This window comes from Aptenodytes patagonicus, chromosome 11, assembly GCF_965638725.1.
Source record: "Aptenodytes patagonicus chromosome 11, bAptPat1.pri.cur, whole genome shotgun sequence".
In the NCBI taxonomy this organism is placed as follows: domain Eukaryota; kingdom Metazoa; phylum Chordata; class Aves; order Sphenisciformes; family Spheniscidae; genus Aptenodytes; species Aptenodytes patagonicus.
Window position 1 is genome coordinate 22,703,123 of NC_134959.1, and position 20,739 is coordinate 22,723,861.

Sequence of the window (20,739 nt, forward strand, 5' to 3'; positions counted from 1 at the left end):
CGCCTCCTGGGGGCGGGGCGAGGGGCGGGGCACAGATCGACCACGCCCCGCCGCCGAGCTGGGGATTGGCCGGCGGGCGGTTGACGCAGCGCGCCGGGGCGGCTGTCGCGCCGCGGCTGGCGGCCGTAAAGCGCGGAAGGTCAGTCAGGCCTCCCACTCCCCCAGGTGAGCCGGCGCCGCCCCGCCGTCCCCGCGGCCCCGCCGTCCCCGCGGCCCCGGCCCGCTCCCCCGGCAGCCGCCGGCACCGCTCCTTGCCCCTGACCTCCCCCTCCCGGCCGCCCCGCGGCGTTCGGCCGCGGGCCTGCCCCGCTCCCTGGGGTCGGGGGCCCCGGCGGGGAGGCGAGCGGGCCAAGGCGGCGGCGGCTCCCCCGCCTCCGGGGCTGCCGGCGGGGCTCCGCTGCTGCTGGCCCCCTTCCCGCCCTGACACCCTTCCCGTCAGGCGCCGTGCCGCCTTCCCGATACGGATCTGTGGCGTGTGGCAGGCTGCGGATAAGAGAAACCAGGAGCCTACGGCAAAAACCTGCTTCGCGCGGGCACGGTGTTAAATTTGACTTTGGTCACCGGTCTGAGCTGCTGCGTGGCGTTGCCGCAGTCAGGGGTCCCGGGTAACGTCTTGTGGTAAAACTAACGTTATCAGGGAAGCGCGTCTCCAGTTCCTTCTTCCAGTTACTCTGCTGACAGGCTTTGCTTCCTTCCTCAGGTAAAGGCCTGACAGCATTAATAATCCAGCTTATTTGCGCCCTGTTAACCTCAGCCTTTATGAAAGATTTCAGAGCACGTTCTGTGCCCGCTGGCTTTCTCTGATCTACCTGTTGTTGGTGTGAGAGCGTTCTCGCCGTTCTTTTCCAGCTGGTTCTTTGCTCATTGTCACGTTACACTGCCGTCAAAAGCAAAGGTGTAATACTCTGTACCCACTATACGATCTAAGTTTAAATCTTAATAGCAAGACTGTTGTTTCAGGACCAAATAGGTGCTCTCCTGTGTGTTTACTCATCAGCTTTCCCGTGTCCACTTATACCTGACACACCACGTGATATTTGCCGCTGCCAACCTTGTATATAATAAGATAAGTGGTAACGTGATTCTCATCTTTTCCTTCCTAGAAGGAGCGGCACTGAATTAACGTCTGAACACGTCTAGGTGGTGCTTTAAGAAAACTGACAAATAGCTGCCGGGATGTTTCTCCGATTATTGTCGGATGTCCGGTGGCGGGCGGCTAACCCAAAATGGAGAAGAATGACCTGCTCCCGGCGAAGTACCTCAAGTACAGCAGAACCTCACCCGGTTTCCTTGCCAGCACAGGCGCAGGTTGTCATCTGTGGTGGTGGAATCATGGGCACTTCCGTGGCGTATCACCTTTCCAAGATGGGTTGGAAGGATATAGTCTTACTTGAGCAGGGCAGGTAAGGATTTCTGGTAACAAAACCAAAGAAACAGGACTTCCGTGCGTAGCAGCATCTGCTGTAATGTGTTATTCCTACCTCTTCACCTGGACTTGGACCCATGGAGTAAGCTCATGCTGAACATTAGTAACGACGCTCACTACTTCTTCCCGAGCACAGGGCAGACCTGCCAGGTGAAGGGTATCCCTTGTGTGATTGTGGTGGGTTAGCCTTGGTTAAGGGCCAAACTCCCACACGGCCACTCGCTTCCCCTCCTCAGCGAGGCGGGGAGAAAGTAGGCTGAGAAAGCTCCGCGGACACAGAGATTGCTTACCAATTACTGCCGTGGGCAAAACAGACTTGCCTTAGGGAGAATTAACTAACATAATTAAAGAATTACTTTTATTTCATGCCAGTTAAAATAGATTCAGGTAGTGAGAAACAAAACCCAGACATTAAAACACCACCTTTCCTTTCCCATGCTCAACTTCACTCCTGCGCTCCGGGGTCTTCTGCCCCCCCCACTCTGCCCCAAGAAGCGCAGGGGGTGAATGGTGGGGGTATGATCGGTACTGGGCTCCAGTGTTGGGTCCTCCATGGGCTGCAGTTCCCGTCAGGAGAACTCTGCCCTGGCCTGGGTTTTCCGTGGACCGCAGTTCCTTCGGGAGATATCCATCTGCTCTGGCGTAATCACAGGTAATCGTGTAAAAGACAATGCAGCTGGCAAAGATGGACCATTTTAGGAGAACTAAAAATCTGTGTAAATCATCTGTTGACCATCTCTAGAAGTAGGATGTGGTACATATGTAAAGTATTACACCACTAGCAAAGCTCAAAAGAGATTGCAGGAGCTGCAGAGGTTATAAGCAGATGTCACTAAAACGTCACCCTGTAAGCTGGTTAAAGGCTCGGGTTGCCTAGTTTTGTCTGTTGCAGGATTTAGCGCCTGTCTGTTAAAAGGCTAAGGCCGCGACACTTTGGCTGAATACGAGTCTCTGTGCGCTCCTCGGTGAGTTGGATCTGCAGTCTGTTGCAGCGTACATAGGTCCTGTTGAAAGCTGACTGCGCGGCCCTCACCTGTTCTTTAGATTTCCGTTTCGGAGGTGGATTCGTGGTGTTTTCATTAAGCGGTTTGGGGACCTCCGGCATGAGACAGTGCTAGGACTTTGGGGGTTTGAAGAGGTGTTTATCACAGCAGCTTCTAAGACTCTGAATCAAGTGCTGGACCGAGAATATTTACCGTCTAGCTTAGAGCTTCCCACCCGATGCTGCCTTCAAGAATAATTAGCTGTGACTCCTTGACTTTGCATGGCTGGGAAGCAGGCAGCATCAAGTTCTTTATAGCTGCAAAGAGAGGAAATCGGGTAGTCTCATCTGAGACCTTGTGAGCGGTGTCCTTTCGAGTGAAATTAGCTGCTAGGCTTCATTTGTCTGGAAACATAACCGTTACTAGCCTGGAGTGGGGTATGAATACCCCGTTACCGATCTTCATTGAGTTAGATGCTGTACAAGCTCAGTCCGTGCATGTGCTCAAGGAAAAAGAACAACATTGCATTAGCAGAAACGTCTTACGTGAAGCACAGCGTGGTGAGACCGTGCTTCAGCTGTTTCGGTTGTGACTTGAGTAGGGATGTAGCAAAAAGAATACCTTACTCGACTGATTCTTCAGTTGAATTTCTGAGAGAACATGGGCGCGCTAGGCCAAAAGCAGTCTTGTCGAAGGCTTGCATAGGCAAGTGGAAAAATGCAGGATTGCTTTCGCAGCAGGAAAGATGACTTGGAAGTATTGTTGAAGCAGGGTCGCGAGAGAGACACTTAAATCTAATTGGCTTTGTCTTCACCTGTCTATGCTGCAGGGAGTTTTTAATGGGTTTCTAGCTCTACAGCAGCCCTTCGCCAAATAGTTAGATGGACAGTGGCTTAAGGGCAGTTTAAAAAGGGACAAGAAATACGTGTACCTATCTACGGCAGTTGCTGCACAGTGAGAGGGACTTGTTCTTACTGTAAACTGCAGAGAGGCAAGACTGAGATCCAAGTTAATTTTCATTTGAGGGAAATCCTGCTTTGGAGAAAGAAAGAATCAGGTAGGCAGGTGGACTTGAGCGTAAGGTGATTTTTTTTCAAGTGCTTTCTTTGAAAAATTTCAGTGTTTAGGACTAGTTAAAGAGAAGTGGTTTCGGAATACAGTGCTTTTTCAAAAGTGAGCTAAAGGAAAAGCATTCTAGAGGTTGCGTTATCCCCGCATCGTCCAACTCCCAGCTTTTGGTCTGATATGTTTGGGGGAGAGGTTGCTGTCTGGTTTGTGCTGTCAGCAGAGCCGCTGGAGCAGCCTGACGGGGGGCGCTTGCCTCTCCGCCGGATGAGGCCGCCTTTGCAACTTCTCCTGCAGATTGGCCGCTGGTACCACTCGCTTCTGTGCTGGCATCGTGAGCACTGCCAGGCACGTGTCCATAGAGCTGAAGATGGCAGACTATTCAAACAAGCTCTACCAGCAGCTGGAACAAGAGACGGGAGTAAAAACAGGTACTAAAAGTGTAATCATTGAGTAATCTGTGGGAAACGGAATCGAAGTATTGACACTGAAACATGAATGTAATTTTACAGTGTCTTAAGGGTTGGTGGTTCCTGCTCAAAAACGATACATTTGGACCGAATCAGATGCAAGGGGATGTTACTAATGTAACCAGAAGAGTGGGAAGAAGGGTATCGGATGGGCAAACCGAAGGCAGACTACCTGCAAACTGTGATCGTTTTTTTATGCTGTCTGTAACTTGGGCAAACGTAGGTGAATTTTCGCAAGGACGCTAAAAAGTATATTGCAGTGACCCGAGCAGCTGGCCCATTTTCTGCACCGATTCACTTCTCAAAAAGAGAAAAAGATTAACAGAAGCACTAAAGCATAGGCAAAGCAAGATATCTTACTCTAGTCTCACCCTGGAAATAACAAGAAAACATTGTGTTGAAATTCTCCCTCTCCCTCCAAGACGCTCAGGCATGTACCTGATAGGAGGAACTTGGTCACTGAAAGTTTTCTGCTGACAAGGACTTGTGATATATGTCAGGCTCAACAGAGGTTAATAACTGTGCCTGTAATTAAGATTATAGTATTAATCTATTGCAGGTGGTGGAGTCACAAAATGCATTTAGTTGTTGAGGTTTTATTCTTCTGAGTAGTTATTAGATCACTTTTTTGCCAGTAACCTCTCTCTCTTTTAATAGGTACCATGTGTGAAGTTTAATTTTTTTTATAAACATGAGTAAATGTAGTAGAAAGATTTAGAACACAAGTCAAAATTAAATTGCTTTTTTGAAAAGTTGGCTAATGCAGTTTTTAGTTACTAGCTGATAAGCGTGTAAAGTTATTTGGGGATCTGGGATTTCCAGGGTCCTGAGTCGTGGAAGCAACGGGTCTGCCATTATATTAAAGCAGGGGGTCTGAGATTAAAAGGAATTCAAGATCCTGTCCGAATCTGACTTGACTTTGGTCATTGTCATAGGGTACGTGAAGACAGGCTCTATTTCACTGGCTCAGACTCAGGATCGACTAATCTCCCTGAAACGCGTTGCTTCATCACTGAAGTACGTATAAGAGGAAACATAACTGATCTTAAGTTTGCACCGGCTCTCCTGCAAGACTAATGACGGCATTTTTCTTATGTTCTGTGGCAGTGTAATGGGGATACCTTGTGAAATTATCACCCCAAAGCAAGTGGCACAGCTCCACCCACTGATCAACATCCATGACCTTGTGGGGGCCATGTATGTGCCAGAAGATGCACTCGTGTCATCTGCCAATGTGAGTCTGGCTCTGGCAACCGCTGCCTCACGGAATGGTATGAGGTTTTTTTATCTATAGAGTAATCTCCTGCATGGTAGTTATCTTCTTTCTGTAAAAGAAAATTATGCTCTGCATCTCTTTCGGTATTCTAACTGAGCACTGAAGACCAAAACTTGGTTATTTCTATAACGTTCAGATTCTTTAAAATCTATTTTTTCTCAAAAAAAGGCTGAATTTTTTTTAACATACTGAATCTTTACAGAGCTGCTGTGCTAGATCAAACACCAGTTTGTTGTCCTTACTTGTTATATATTTCCCTGAATAAGCACACACTCTTTTATCATAAAAACAATCCTTCGTAGGACCTGACTCAAAATTACACATCAAAAGAGTTTTAATTGTCTGCAAATGAAAAGGTGTGGCTGAGTCCTTGTGGAATATTTCACAGGGTGCATATGCTTTGGAAATGAGTTTGGAAGCGTAGTAATAAAGGCTGTTTGCCCAGCACTTGGGCAAATTTGGAGGGGTCTAAAAGTGGGAGAAAGGTTAGATGCGATAACAGAAGCTCGTTAAGGATGAAAGTCCATCAGATTGGAAGAAGCTACTTGGGAAGATACCTCTCTTCGGTTCTTTTAGTCCGGCTTTTTTTGCATACTGTTAATTGATTTTTTTCACAAAACGACTGATTTCCCATAAAAGAACCAGTCTTGCCATCTGAAACTACAGACTGTTGCATAAAGGAATTGTAATGGAAAGAAATCCGTAGCTGAGACGCTTTTTTTCATGTTGTTGATACTAGGCTATATTTATCACCCAGATTCTCACATGGGAAAAAGTACTGTAACTCATCACAGCCTCAGCCTTTAAATTATGTACAAATTGTGTGCGTGACATTTTACGAGTAACAGGGTTTCACTTCAGAATTACTGGGTCAAGAATAGAAATTTTGTCTTAAAGAGAAAATAAGCATTTAGGTTGAGGTTAAGGGTTTAATGTTAGCAGCCTGACACATCAGAAAGAAGGCTTGTGGTATACTGGCTTTCTTATGTCCCCTTCAGGTGTCCAGATTCATGAACGGACGAGTGTCAGTCATGTCTCGGTCCAGAAGGGTCGTGTGACTGGAGTCGAGACCGACAGAGGACAGATTCAATGCCAGTACTTCATCAACTGTGCTGGCCAGGTTGAATTATCAAAATTTGTCTTTCCTTTTTCTTTTGGTTAAGAACATGTGCATTTTCCTCGGGGGTTTTTTTGTTTTCCTTTTTTTTTCTTTTTTACGGTTTGTGCTTCGGCTTGGTTTACTGGAGTAGATCAAAGTCATGTTATTCAGCTTCTTAGACCAGCAGGGGTGTGAAGGAAGAAAGCAGTGCTTGCTGTTTGCTTGGCAGCAAAGACTGGATGTTAACCTGCTGAGGAGCACCCTGCAGCCTGTTGGTACAGCTCTGCCCGTGGTCTCTGTCCTGGGGGGTGCACCCTTCTGACAGGAAGAGTTTTGCTTTGGCTCTTAGTGAGACAGTTAAGTCTCTACCCTTCTCTTCCTCTCTCACACACACGCCGAAAGTTCCTTTTTCTGTTGTTTTTCTTAGTGTCATGTCTTCTCCAGTCTGAAAATACATCTGACAGTTGCTGTTTCTCAGCTTGCAGCTGGCTGTCCTGTTCGTATGGGGTCTTGGCAGCCTAGGCACCTAAATCCTGACTATTCTGCTTCTAGAGCCTGAGCATAGTGTTGACTTTGGTGTACAGATCTTGTTTTGCTTTTGTATTGTAAGTTGATACTTCTTAGTCTTGAATCAGGGCCCCACTTTTCTAGATCTTATGTGAGCAACAGAAAAAGCGTCTTTGTCCTAAACACTTCAAATTCTAAGCAAAGAGAAAAAATGTGTGTCTGTTTAAGATTTAAGGGACTAAACCAAATCTTATTTGGCCTTTTATGAAAGCAAACCCACAGAGAGGACCTCTGCTTTTGTCCTGCCTTTTTTTTGTTGGAGTTAGTTTTCTTCTTTTGCATTCTAACATGCACTTTTTTACTGCAGTGGGCCTATGAGTTGGGCCACTCTGGGGAGGAACCAGTCAATATCCCACTCCATGCCTGTGAACACTTCTACCTCCTGACACATCCTTTGAAGGAACCTCTGGCAAGCAACTTACCAAGTAAGGATTCTTCTGCTCTACCTCACTTTTCTTGGTGAATTATATCTGCCTTTGCAAGGTGATGCATAGTTTATGACATAAAGGCCAACTAAGGGCTATCAGTTCTCAGCTCCTTTGGGATTGTGAAGTGCATTCTAGCTGAATTGCTCTGAATATCCTCTTTCAGTGGTGGAATCTCTTTCCTTACTCTTGGGAAAGCTTTCGCTGCAGAAATTGATTTTCAGAGTCGGTCATCTTAGCAGGAGAATGACCTTGACTCTAGCTTGACTAGTAGGTGTGTCTGAGACTTGGATTATTGCGTTTGTGGGCTGGAGAGGGTGCTAGCCTTGGCACTATGTTTTCCTTGCAGGCTGCTGTCCCCAAATGGCCCATCTATTCCTTTCCTCCAACTGAAGCTAAGGCTTTACAATGGCATTTACATGTCTATGAGCTGTAGGGGCAACCAAAGCACTTGAGGTAATTGCTCCTCCCCCATGTTCTGGCTTTTGGATCTCTTAAAGAAAAGCCCTTGTGTTTGAAAACTGTAGTTGGGAAGTAGAAAGCTTTGCTTATTTACTCTCAGTCTTTAGCGAGAGTTTCTGCCTCTAGTGAGTAATGTATATACTCCCCAGGGAATCCAGCTCTGCCCAGAGTCCCTGAGTGCTTCACTTTTACTTGATTGAGTTTTACATATATATATATATATATATTTTCACAGCTGTTCTGTACATGGGAAAGATTGCTATGGAACATGTCAGGTGGAGTATCATAAATGCTTCAAGTTGGCACTACCACTGGAAGAAGCAATCCCGACCTGACTGCTTGTCCTCACCCCAGTGCTGCCCACGTTCTTTGTGCTGGTGGCCTGCAGCAAACTGGATCAGTGATGTGTCCCCATTAAAATTAACTGTTCTTAATATAGGAAGAGAAAGAGGGGGAGGGCAAGACATCTCTTGGTGGAAGGTCTGGTCTTGGGTGCAGTTCCAGTGGAACTAAGCCAGTATAATAGCTTATCGGTGCCACAAGGGATCTGATTCCCTCTTGTGTCCTCCCACTCCTGGTAACGCTGTCCTGCTGGCTTGGGTGCTCTTCAGGTTCAATTCAGTTTACTGTGCTGCCCAAAAGTTAACATGCATGGTCGTGGCGGGAGTTAATGCTGGTTTAGTAATCTAAACTGGCTCACCAAGGCGTCACGTGAGAACCAAAATGGTGCGAAAGTGTGGGGCTGGGGGATGGAGACCGTCCCTTCTCATGTCAGGGGGCCGCTAGCTTGGCCCAGCCTCTCACCAGACCCCATCATTGGTGTTTGTGGAGCAGCAGCCTGAGATAGCTATCCCTTCTCTCAATTCCCTTCCCACCTCTTTTCTTCCCTCCGCAGCTATCGTAGACCCAGATGGCAGGATCTACATACGCAACTGGCAAGGTGGCATCCTCTCGGGAGGCTTTGAGAAAAACCCCAAACCTCTCTTCACGGAGGGACGGAACCAGCTGGAGATTCAGAACCTTCAAGAAGACTGGGATCATTTTGGTACGTTAGGGAGGAAAGATTCCCACAGCAATGAAACACGTGGCTTCAGCAGAAGGCAGAGTTAGCAACAACGCAGGCTGTTGTTGACCAGCTAGCATGTGTCTACCTTTACCTGAAAGGTGTGGGAAAGATGAACGTTCTCTCAAATTCATTCATCCCTTCATTTGTCAGTAATTTGTGTAAAACGCCTTTACCAAGGACTACATTGATGCCTGTGTAGTATTTAAAAACACCGGCTGACCCTCAGCATATATTAATGTCCTCTAGTGCAGCGAGGTACTACATAAACTTTCCAGCGCTGTTCTTCCATTTCATTTGATTTTTGACTGTCAGTGCCACATGCTGCTCCTCTTGTGACGCTGTAGATCAACACTGTTGACCTGCTGTGTAGCCGTGGTATTTTGTTTCTGCAGCTCTCTCCAGCAGTGACTGCCAAGTGCATTTCCTTCGGTGGCGGTTGCTTTGTGGACAGCATTTGGTATTGTTGCTTCCCAGGCTTCATCCCACCATTGACAGTGGTGGTTTATTATATTCCAAATGTTCTGTCTTTCTCTTCCTGTTTTATTTGATTCTATTTTTATATTCTGTATGTACTTTTACATGGAGGGCTCTTTCTGTAGGAAGGAACATAACATGGTTTATGAGTCCCTTTTTTTTTTCCCCCCTCTTTTATGCCTGATAAGTTTGAGTGTGCCCTCTCATCTTCAAATTTGCCTTTTTTTCAGGGATCCAGTTTTCCCTTGTGTCAGAGCTCTTTGCATCCCTTGTGAATGCGCATGCCTCTGTGTGTGACTGTAGGCACGGATGGATTTTCACTGATTCCTTTCTGCAGTGGTAGTATGTTCTTCCAGCTGTTCCCCAGGTTAAATTGATTCATTTTACTTTCATTTCTGTGGGATACCGTATTGATACCGTAAAACTTTAAATTCCAGGGGGTGGAGCCAGGGTGGGGTGCAGTTTTGTGCTGGCATACGCTAAAGGTTTTTAGATCTAGAGATGCCTACAGACTTGCTTGAAGATATTAGCTTCACTAAGGAGTTGCTCGAGCTCTGCACCCACTTCCTTTTTGATTTTCTAGGTACTGCTGAAATGAAAAGGCACTGCTTGTCGGTGCCCACAAATTGCCCAAGTTTTGGAAGCAACTGCATGCTATGTTCCAGCATTACCCTTTTATCAGTTCAAACATACCGGACAGTTGAGCAGAGTCAGAGCTTACTCAGCCAATATTTGATCCTTTTCTAGGCCTGCAGTTCCTGTGGTTTGAGCTCTTGCATTACTGCTTTGATCTCTTTCGTTGGAACACCTTTTGATTTTAAAATAGCCTGTACAGTTGCTTAAATGTTGGGCTGGATTTGAGAACAAATCTAACACTGATCTCTCTTTTTATCAATAAAAAAAAGAGTCTGTAACTACAGGCTCTCACTCTGGAATTCTAATGCATGAGAGAGGGAAGAAAAAGAGCAGGTCAGAAAGACTGTTTCTGTTCGTAGCTTCTTAGGTAATGTGAAATCTGATTATTTTACTGCTTGTGTGTAAAGTGGAGGAGTGTTATTAGTGCTGAATCTTGAGGGCTTTTATCTGGAGTACTACACAGAGGTAACTTCTGGACAAGAAAAACAAAGTAGATAGCTAATCCCTTCATTAACGCTCTCAAATGTCAGACTGAAGAATTGCCGAAGGACCTTTCCAGCATGACTGGGCAATGAAGTGGCAAGAAGTTCAATGAGGATAAATGTGAAGTGACGCAAGTGTGTGGGGGTGTGTGGAGGGATGGTCTTATTTTCACCGTACAAAATGATGGGCTTTGAACTGACCTTGGGGTTGTATTAGTTCTGTGAAGACATCAGCTCAGCAGCAGTCACAGCAAAAGACAAGTTAGGAATTATTAGGAAAGGAGCAGAAAACACAATCATTATGCAAGACTAAATCCTTGGTTTGCCAGATACTAGTTGTTGTTCTAGGCTCCCTGTCTCCAGAGGGTGTGGTATGACTGGAGAAGGCCTGGTGAAAGAGCAGCAAGAGGCTGATCAAAGCTTGGAACAGTTTCCAAGTGAGGAATGACTGAGTGAGCTGGGAAAAAGAGATGACAGAAGGGAAATAAACAGAGGTCTATGAAATCTTGAATGAGATGGGCAGGATAGATGGGGATCTCCTGTTCACCATCTCTTCTATTATGCCAACTGGGAGGCATCAAAAAAAGTTAATTGAGTGTGAATTTCAAAACAAAAGGAGGTGATTCCTCGTACAACAAATAACTAAATACGTGGAACTCCTTGTCAGCCTCTGTAGGATGTTTTCATGAGTTTGGGGAAGACTGGTCAAGTACTTAGAAGAGAGATCGATTTAGGGGTTACTCAATAGGGAAAACATACCAGGTTTTTAGGAAAACCTCTGAGCTGATGATGGTAAGCGGAGGCTGGCAGAGCACGTGGGACAAGCGTCATATAGATTTGCCTGTTCTTATTCCTCGCTAGGTATCTATTTGGTGTCTGTTCCTGTTGTTTTCCTAACAAAACTGAACACGCTCTTGCACTGTTGAAAACAATACTGGGCTCTTGGTCTGGATCGGTATGGCTGCTTTTACGGTATACCGTGTGATCCATTTCGAGTAGTTTGATTCCAGCAGGTAAATGGTTTATCCTGCGACTGTATCGAAACATGGAAGCAGTTTCCATCTGTTGATAGCAGCATGCCTCTGTCGTGCTGTCCAGTTTGAAGGTGCAGTGCATCGAGACTGAAGGCTGTGACTTTTTGTCTTTTTTTTTGTTTGTCTTGGGTCCTAGAACCACTTCTGAGTGCCCTTCTGCGCAGGATGCCGGATTTGGAGGCTCTGCAGATCATGCAGTTAGTGAATTGCCCAGAGTCCTTCACACCAGATATGCGGTGCATCATGGGAGAGTCACCCACCGTGCGGGGCTACTTCGTTCTGGCTGGCATGAACTCAGCTGGTATCTCATATGGTGGGGGAGCAGGCAAGTAAGTGGTTTATCACTGTTATGTGTGTAAGTAAGGTTTTAACCAAGAAAAGAGACTGCTCAGGTGATCCTTCTGTGTAGAATGTTCTGGTCAGTATTTGTCACCTCCTCTCTGACAAAAGACTTCTCTTTCGTTTCCAACTTGAGTGAAGGAGAGGAGCGGTTGCCATGTTCTGATTATGTTCTCCTGTGTGTATTCCAAATCTGTGTTCGACTCTCCTCCTATCCTGCACACCTCTCCTTGGGCATCACATCTCGGTGATCAGCAGCCTGCTGGGGATCAAGTAAGCTTCCTCAGAGCTAACTGGTCTGATTTTTTTTTTTTTATCTACCAGGAAGAGATAAAAGCTTAGCAAAGCACATATTCCCTCATCTTCTGTAGTCCATGATCCCCTTTAATTTATTATTTGATTGAAGTCCTTAGATCATTCAAGTGGACACAGCAGTTAATTTCTTTGGAAGCAGAGTGAATCTGATGCAGATGAAGCACCGCATATGTGATGCCAGTGCTGCCAGTACTGTTAAAGACTGTCCTCTGCCAGTGAGCTAGGGATGGAATCATTTCCCAGTAAAATCCAGTTTCTGTGTTAATGCAAATACTTTGACAGGCATATAAGTGTGATCCCAGCAGGAAAGTTGCTTGCAGAATGATCATCACTCCCTCTGATTGCCATTTGGTTTTGGCAACCCAGCATCCCTTCTGCCGTACAGCCTTCTTAACAAGCTTCTCATTTTTCATGGCAGGTGTTAGTATCTGCATTTGTCTCCGCTAGTTTCTGTCCGTTGTCTAATAATTTAACTCACCAGGGAAGCAACTCATGATTTTTTTCTTTGTCATATAAAATATAGAGAATCTCTGCAGTGAGGTTCTCTAAGAAGCAAAATAATTTCTGAAGGTAAAAGCACTATTTGTCCGTTTGTTGCTACAGCCTCAGGATAAGCAGCTTAGCTTGCTAATGTAACTTTTAATGATCAGTCTCAAACCCCTTTGTTTTTCTGTTTACTGACTGTGAACAGATCCTTCTGCTCTGCTTTGGTCTGAGCTGCCTTTGTCCTTTAGCTCTGGAGCATGCCTTCCTCCTTCACTGCTAGAAGTGTAGCTAAACATAACTTGGCTGGCACCTCGTGCTGAAAGGAATGCTGTCACTGATGGTTTGTGGCTGAGCCTACACCAGGTACTGAAAAATGACAAAGCAGTCAGCCTCCTAACTACAACCCAGACGTACTCCGCACCTCCTTTTGTAGCGTAGCCCGAGGACTTGACATAGTGTCAGCCAGGCTACCTGTCCAGGCTCTGGCTTCATTTACCACGTGTCCTTAACTTTCTGCTGCCCTGTATATTTCATCCTAATGGGAAATTAATAATTTGGAAATCTGGTGGATGGGTTTTGTAAAGGGAACTTTGCAGATTCTGCTAGTATTTAGAATACCATGTTAGTTGTCTTCTCTCTCCCTACTGCAAGAAATTCTCATGTCCAAGTTGCCTTGCTTCTGACTTCAAAGCTAGACTCTTTCCCTTAAGGCATTGGCTGATATCTCAGTCTTTCTTTACTTCTTCCATCAGGTACCTGGCAGAGTGGATGGTAAATGGGTATCCGTCAGAAAATGTCTGGCCTCTGGATTTGAAACGTTTTGGTACCCTTCAGAGCAGTCGCACTTTCCTCCGTCACCGTGTGATGGAAGTAATGCGTAAGTGAGGCCTCTGCATTCAGTGCTGGCCAGGATGTCCAAGATTTTCCTCTTTGCTGCACTGTCTCTCCTCTGTCATCACTCTGAGAACCATTTTCCTTCTTCCTGGCCTCCTTTGTGGCAATACAGCCTCTTCCCAGGAGAAAGGAAAGGATGGGGTATTTTGTATTAGCGGTGTTCTTACTAACTTTTCTTAAAGAAATGCTGTTGGTACCGTGCTCTCTCCTATTTCTGTGCTTTGCCTCTGGTATGGGGAAACTTGTGCGTATCTTTGTAGGACTCCAGCCTAATAGAACAATACCAAGGTCTTAACTGGGAATATTACGCTCTCTCAAACACTGTTGTTCTTTGCACATCATTACAGTGTGGAAATACTGTCACTTCCAACTTACGAGTATGTGATCCAGTTATCTTGCATCATTCAGGAAGTCTGCATAGACATATTCTGTCAAAGTTTGCGATAAATACCTTGCAGAATAGATTTGAGATGTCATTGCTCCTGTCTAAAGCCATACTTGGTTTCCTCCTATTGTTTGATTATCTGTCCTGAGATAATGTGGACAACCTCTTTTCAAGTTTCAAATAGAAGTACAAAGTGCTCCACAAGTTGCAAAACATGAACGATTATTTGAATACCAAGTCTAAACTAAAAACATGTGTTTGGGTGAAAGCAGAGAAGTTGGGTAAACCTCTTAGCCCTGCTATATCCAGGAAATGAAAACCTTATGCTTTGACATTCCTCCCGGAAAAATCACTTTATACTCTTGGCATTGTTCTGCAGTTGCTTTCCAATACAAATCTCGATTCCGATAGCTACAGAATCACTCTAGTTTTTACAAGATAAGTACTATATTCAATTTCTGCCGTCTTACATTCCCATTCTAATCTATTTTTCCCTCTACCCACTCTTTCGGGAGTACCAATACCAGATAATGCCAATAAAATCATTAAATCATTAGCTGTGAGGCAAAGCCAATAGAAGTATTCAGTAAGAAATATTTGGCTCATCTTCAATTTTAAGCAGTTTATGACCTACGCAGAAACTTAACATTTATAAAGAAGTATTCAAGCATGCTTGAGTTATTAATCCCCACTGGTAACCAGGGAGGATGCTAAACATTTATTAGGGTAACTTGTTTTCTAAATAAGAATATTCTGTATTGGGTGAAAAGGTATAGGAGCCATTTGGAAAAGCTTCAATAATTAGAAAAGGCTGAACTGCCAATATTTAAGAAGATAAATTAGATGATCCTTGTAGCTGTGGGCTGCCTACCCCAGCATTCGTATTGTCAAAATGATAAGCGTCTGATATAGTGCGCTGTCAGGGAAGAATCATGTATAATTAATGCCAGTCAACATGACTTAATGAAAAATAGAGAGTTTTTGTTATCTTGGCAGTATTGTCATGAGACCATAAGTATCTATAAATATAAGCATTCTGTGCCAATTGTTACTCTGATTTTGAATAGCTATAAACGGATCAAAAGAGGTTTGTCAGTTTTCAAAAACAGAAAAGGAAGGTCAGAACTGTTCTGAGGGAATTTCATTAATGGTTCAGATATTAGTAAGTATGTTTATTGATAATCTGGAAGAAAATTTTAGATAAAGATGATCACTTTGCCTAATAATGGAACTTTGTGACCATTGCAGCCCTCATGTGTGATCTGAAAGTTCCCCGTTGGGACTTCCAGACCGGCAGGCAGCTGCGTACTTCACCATTGTACGACCGTCTGGATGCACAGGGAGCAAGGTGGATGGAGAAGCACGGATTTGAGAGAGTCAAGTATTTTGTCCCACCTGGGAAAGGTGAGATCATGTTTTCCTCTGCCTAGTGCATCCCTGTTGGTCTGCGTAAGGTCTTAGTTCATCCAGTTTATGAATTGTCCCTTTGATTCTTCTTTACATTAGATCTGTTGGATTTGGATCAGAGCAAAACCTTTTACAAACCAGACTGGTTTGATATTGTGGGTTCCGAAGTCAAGTGCTGTAAGGAAGCGGTTTGTGTCATTGACATGTCGTCTTTTACCAAGTTTGAAATAAGCGTAAGTACCTGGGAAGCGACAAAGCATCAGCCTGGTAAAGGTGGCCTTTAGTTCATTATCGACTGCTTTTGCAGAATTCTGTGTGTCCTATTGAGGATAGACAGAGGAAGTCAAGCTGCATGACCAAATTCAGGTTGTACCACACTATTTAGCATAGATTGCTTTTTGTCTGTCAAAGGCCCAGTTTACAGAAATACCGGCTTGGTCTATAAATAGAATTTGACCTCCAGCAATATGTCACCCTTGTACCCTATTGCGCTCCAGACATCAGTGTCACTATCATTACGAATCGAAAGAATTTGGGCCAGGACGTTGATGCGGTCTTAAACTGCCCCACTGGATTTGTATGGCTCAGACGGCTTATCTGACTTTCTCCCCCTTGCAATTCCTGTAGTCCACAGGAGACCAGGCCCTGGAGAATCTGCAGTATCTCTTCTCAAATGACCTGGATGTGCCAGTTGGGCATGTTGTGCATACAGGCATGCTTAATGAGAAAGGAGGTTATGAGAATGACTGCAGCATAGCACGGTTGAGCAAACGCAGGTAGGTATGCAGGCAGCATCTTTATCTGCCACCCTTCGGGTGTTGGAGCCTTTAAGAACCTCATAATGGAGATCATAAACTTTTTTCACCACTGTAAAGAAAAAAGAAAAGTTGTAATTCTCCACTTACATTCCTAATTCAGTAACCCAAATGAGAGGGAGCTCCTGAGTTTACGCATATTGGGGAAAATACGCCTCTTTCTGGGACTACAGATGAACATAGATTTCTGCAAAATGTTAGGCCTTGAGACGTTTAGTTTCTCAACTGAAAGACAAATTGTTTTCGGCAGTCATTAGAGTTTATTAGTTTAGGTAATCATTTAAAGTGCAAACCAAACGGTTCCTCATTGGCTCCTGGCCAATCTCCTCATTGGAATTCCGTGGTGAAAATACTCCTTTTGGATTATTTCAAATTGCATTGTAGTATGGTTACTCTCATTCCCAGCTCTGCAGTCTCTCGTGGTTCATTTTTGTGCTCTCTGGTGCAAACTGACATGATCACAGGATCTCATCCTTAGACTCAACAGTTTGGGCTCTCTTTGACATTTAATAAAAAAAACCTTCTCATTTTTAAAAACTTTTTCATGGGCACGTCCCAGCTGTGTGTTGGTTTTATTTCTCTGGACTGTTTTCTATGCATGTTTTCATTGTTTTGGTGTGAAAGCATTCTTTGCTGCTCTTTCAATTAGAAACAGCTTTTCTTTCTCTTCCTCTTCTATCTGCATTCATGTATTGCTTAAAAGTATTGTCCTTCTCTGTGTGAAACCAGTAGCTTGCCTCCTTGCCTAGTCATTCCTGCAGATGTTATCTCTGTCAATAATGTACTTTAACTCTCGGTTTGTGTGAAAGAGACTTACACAACAAGTAGCTCATTTTCACATATCAAGTGGAGTTCTGTTTTTGGAAACTGTTAATAATAACCACCATTGTGTGTGAAAAGACTTCTGCTGAAACAAGAAATTGCTGTGTGAACCAAGCACTCTTCTGACTGTCAGAGTAGACAGAATCACTGGTGGTGAAGAGCTGCGAATACCTTCTGCAAAATGACTGTGATTTTTGAGATACCCTGTGAACTTTCTGTAGAACTGCCTGTGTTCCCCTTCTAGTCACTTCTTGTCACCAGACCACTGCTAACGCTGGAAGGCTGGGGTTTCTTGTCATGACAGATGTGATGGCAGTGATCCAGAGACTTTAGCTGTGGTTTTTGCAAACCAGCTTGTTTTGGTCTCCTGTTAGCTTGGAAGCTGCTGAATGGCTCCAGTAGTTCGTGGACAAAGAATGAACTGAATCATCTTGTGGCTGTCCATTCATTGTTTCTTGGTTTCAATTTGTCTGTTCCAGCTTCTTCATGATTTCCCCTACTGACCAACAAGTCCACTGCTGGGCCTGGCTGAAGAACCGCTTGCCCGATGACAGCACCCTGACCATGGAAGACGTGACCTGGAAGTACACGGGTAAGAACTCACTGAAAGCAGACCTCCTTATACAGCCTGAAATCACAAATGGTGTCTTGTGCTGCATGCCAGTTAATTGTCTAAGGTGTGTAGAGTGGTGGCTGGGTCTCCTTTCCAAACGGTTGGATGAAAACAGCAATTCAGAAACCTCCTTCTAGCAAGCCATGAGCTGGGAGACGGCTTTCCCTTCCTGCGGACTGTCAGGAGAGAGAGTTTAATGACTCTTTCCTCCATTCTTAAATGTAAATGTACCCGTTAGTTCAATAAACACTAAGACTTTAGAAATTGCGGCATGCGTATATGCAAGTTAGACGCCGGGCAAGATCTCTCCAGTCTCATCCTAATACTGGTATCTTCCCCTCCGTAGCTCTCAATCTGATCGGCCCTCGTGCTGTGGATGTCTTGTCAGAGTTGTCATATGCCCCGATAACTCCAGAACACTTTCCCTCTCTCTTTTGCAAGGTGAGTGACTCTGCTTCCTTCCTCCTCGCTCTGCTAGGTTTTTTGAAGCATGTGTGGAAGGAAGGGAAGAATTATGTTTTGGGTAGTTAGAGGGGAATTTAGATTTACATATAGATTTACTGCAGTTACTGAGCTATGTTGGTAATGTACTCACTAGGCTCACTTTAAATATTTCTCTTTGGGCTCTGCTTGCTAGCTATATAGGTGAATATGCATTTGTTTTCAATATTCCACTCACTGTAGGCTTGGTGCCATTTGATATCTTGGCATATTTCATATAATCAATTATGAAGCTGTCAGTCAGAGGGGCAGCTGGGATCGGTGACTCGGGAGTCATTGTCTCCTGTCACATTAAAAGGCTGAGCAGATAGCTGCCATTCAACTTCTGTCTTGTATCTAGAATACAAGCCTTTCCTGACCTAGTACCAGGGCTTATTGCCAAGTGTCATTGAGTGATTAAGAAGTCTGGATAATGTGGTATCACTGTTTGAATTTTTAAATTTAAATTCTTCGCAAGTATGTGCTGGTGGTGAACTGCAGTGAGGAGGGGGAGAGAGCGGGCCAGTGTGGTTTGCATTATGCATTGTGCTCCTTCTGGATCTCTGTGCTGTGTTCCAGTTTGGATGATTTCACCCCCTCTGATTCTGCAGGAGATGAGCGTGGGCTATGCTAATGGCATCCGTGTGATGAGTATCACTCACACAGGAGAACCTGGATTCATGCTTTATATCCCCATAGAGGTAAGAGTACACTGTAGCCTTAGCTAATTAGAAGAGTTGCTTGCATGCATAATCAGAAACACTTTCCAAGTTGACTCAGGGTAATGAAATGTCTGGTCTGTGCCATGGGAAAGCTGCCTGCAGGCACCAGGGGGAGTTTCCCTGCTTTGTATAGCATTCCAGTCGGGCAGACCTCTTGTGCTTCGGAGGCCGGGCACAGTAACATCCATGGTGGTGTGTCAGATGCTGTTGCTCTCTCCTGGTGTTCGTCTGCAGCTCTGTGTTTCACCCTTCCTTTGCAGTACGCCCTTCACGTGTACAATGAGGTGATGAACATGGGACAGAAGTACGGGATTCGGAACGCCGGTTATTACGCGCTCCGCAGCCTGCGCATTGAGAAGTTCTTTGCATTCTGGGGCCAGGATCTGGATGCCTTTACCACTCCTATGGAGTGTGGACGCGAGTTCCAGGTCAAGCTGGAAAAGGTACAGTGGAAAACTGAAATCACCTCCTGCAGTGGGGTCTGCTATTGCAGCAGGGGTGGGTGGGAGAGAGCGGTACTGAACCGAAAAGACTGCCATCCAAGTGGGTAGATAGATCATTTTTTTGATAGAGCTGTGTGCAGTGCGTAACTATGAACTATATTCTTGTATTTCATAAAGGTGCTAGAAATATCAAAAATATTCTGCCTTCCTCCTTTCTGGGCAGCGTTCCCAGTGATCTGTGTAGCGCCCTGTGTTGCTCATGTGTGCAATGCTCAGTACAGTGCGGGTGCTGCGTACCTTTCAGATGCTCAGAGTTCATGTTTCTCCCAGCTGTTTTCCCAATCTGATGAAGCAAAAGCCAGCCTGTGCACCAAGTGGCGTTTAATGAAGTTAAATATGAGGATAGGCGCCAAGAACAGGTGTTCTCTATTTTTACTAAAACAGGGGAGTTCTCTATTTTTATTAAAACATAGAACAGCCTAGAGTTGTATCCTGCTTGTTGTGGTGGCAGGTGCCATCTCTGTCACTTGCTTGTTGCCTTCTTTCTCGCATCTTTGCACGAGCCAAAACAAATGCGTGTATCAAATAATTCAGAGAAGGGAATGTAGTGATTAGGGACACAAATTTCGTATGTTGTTACAGTTTCCCCCGGTTTATAAAACATGGTAGACCTCTGGAACCAGAAAGATGGCAAAAACTAGAATGGTGACATGTTTTCACTACAGTGAAAATTAGAATGAATTTTTTGAAGGCCCACTTCACAAATATTTTTGTGTCTTTTAACATCTGGAACAACAAACATGACAGGAAAGCTTCTGTCTGAGCTGGGCTTCTTGCCTGTAGAAGCAGCCTGTCTTGATAGGGCATGAGTTCCATGCGCAAATTCACCTTGTGTCAGTAAGCTTGTCTGCTGAAACTCAGCAGCTGCTACAGATCCTGTTCCTTTCATCGGCTGATGCTTCCTTTTCTCCACAGGGAATGCAGTTTGTTGGCCAGGAAGCACTGTTGGAACAGAAGCAGAACGGTGTGTACAAGCGCTTCACTATGTTCATTCTTGAGGACCATGACACAGATATGGACCTCTGGCCCTGGTGGGGGGAGCCCATTTTCCGCAACGGCCGGTACGTGGGCAAGACCACCAGCAGTGCCTACAGCTACACTCTGGAGCGCCACGTCTGCCTCGGCTTCGTGCAGCACTTCAACGAGAAGACAGGAGAACAGCTGGTGGTGACAACTGACTTCATCAACCAGGGCGAGTATGAGATCGACATTGCTGGGCAGCGCTTCCAGGCCAAAGCCAAGCTCTACCCCTTCAGCTCCCTCTTCACGCACCGTCGCCGCAAGGATGAGGTGGAACTGAGTGGCTACCAGAGGGAGTAGTGCTGACTAGACCCGACCCGCTCCTTTTCCCAAGTTGGAGTCTTCTCCCACCACCTTCCAGTCCTTTCTCCTCACCCCATATATTTCTTTCTTTTCCTTTCTTGTCTTGCAACTTTTAAACTTTTTCCAGTGTGTTACATTTTGTATATTTTAAAACTTTAATTTTCAACCTT

At 45.0% G+C, this 20,739-nt stretch overlaps 1 protein-coding gene across 4 annotated transcripts; it reads left to right on the plus strand.

Moving 5' to 3' along the window:
- The first annotated feature begins 110 nt into the window (after positions 1 to 110).
- On the plus strand, positions 111 to 20,739 carry PDPR (pyruvate dehydrogenase phosphatase regulatory subunit). 4 transcript variants are annotated; one of them, XM_076349440.1, is made up of 18 exons: positions 111 to 139; positions 1,107 to 1,403; positions 3,772 to 3,905; positions 4,880 to 4,961; positions 5,052 to 5,215; positions 6,219 to 6,340; positions 7,194 to 7,311; positions 8,669 to 8,818; positions 11,602 to 11,794; positions 13,358 to 13,482; positions 15,133 to 15,288; positions 15,391 to 15,524; positions 15,919 to 16,067; positions 17,408 to 17,520; positions 17,888 to 17,982; positions 18,633 to 18,722; positions 19,004 to 19,186; positions 20,162 to 20,739. In XM_076349440.1, the coding sequence occupies exons 2-18, from the start codon at positions 1,177 to 1,179 to the stop codon at positions 20,564 to 20,566; spliced, it is 2,640 nt and encodes an 879-aa protein (XP_076205555.1). In that variant the 5' UTR covers positions 111 to 139; positions 1,107 to 1,176; the 3' UTR covers positions 20,567 to 20,739. The 4 variants fall into 4 exon arrangements, with proteins under 4 accessions (XP_076205555.1, XP_076205553.1, XP_076205554.1 ...); XM_076349438.1 differs by having other exon boundaries at positions 115 to 165; positions 1,104 to 1,403; XM_076349439.1 differs by having other exon boundaries at positions 120 to 165.

What these genes read in the sequence shown, in the direction of transcription:
- PDPR (XM_076349440.1), top strand. Translation starts at nt 1,177, where the DNA reads ATGTTTCTCCGATTATTGTCGGATGTCCGGTGGCGGGCGGCTAACCCA. An exon ending in GCACGGTTGAGCAAACGCAG is followed by an intron (nt 16,068 to 17,407) that starts GTAGGTATGCAG and finishes TGTCTGTTCCAG; the next exon opens with CTTCTTCATGATTTCCCCTA. An exon ending in CGTGACCTGGAAGTACACGG is followed by an intron (nt 17,521 to 17,887) that starts GTAAGAACTCAC and finishes TCCCCTCCGTAG; the next exon opens with CTCTCAATCTGATCGGCCCT.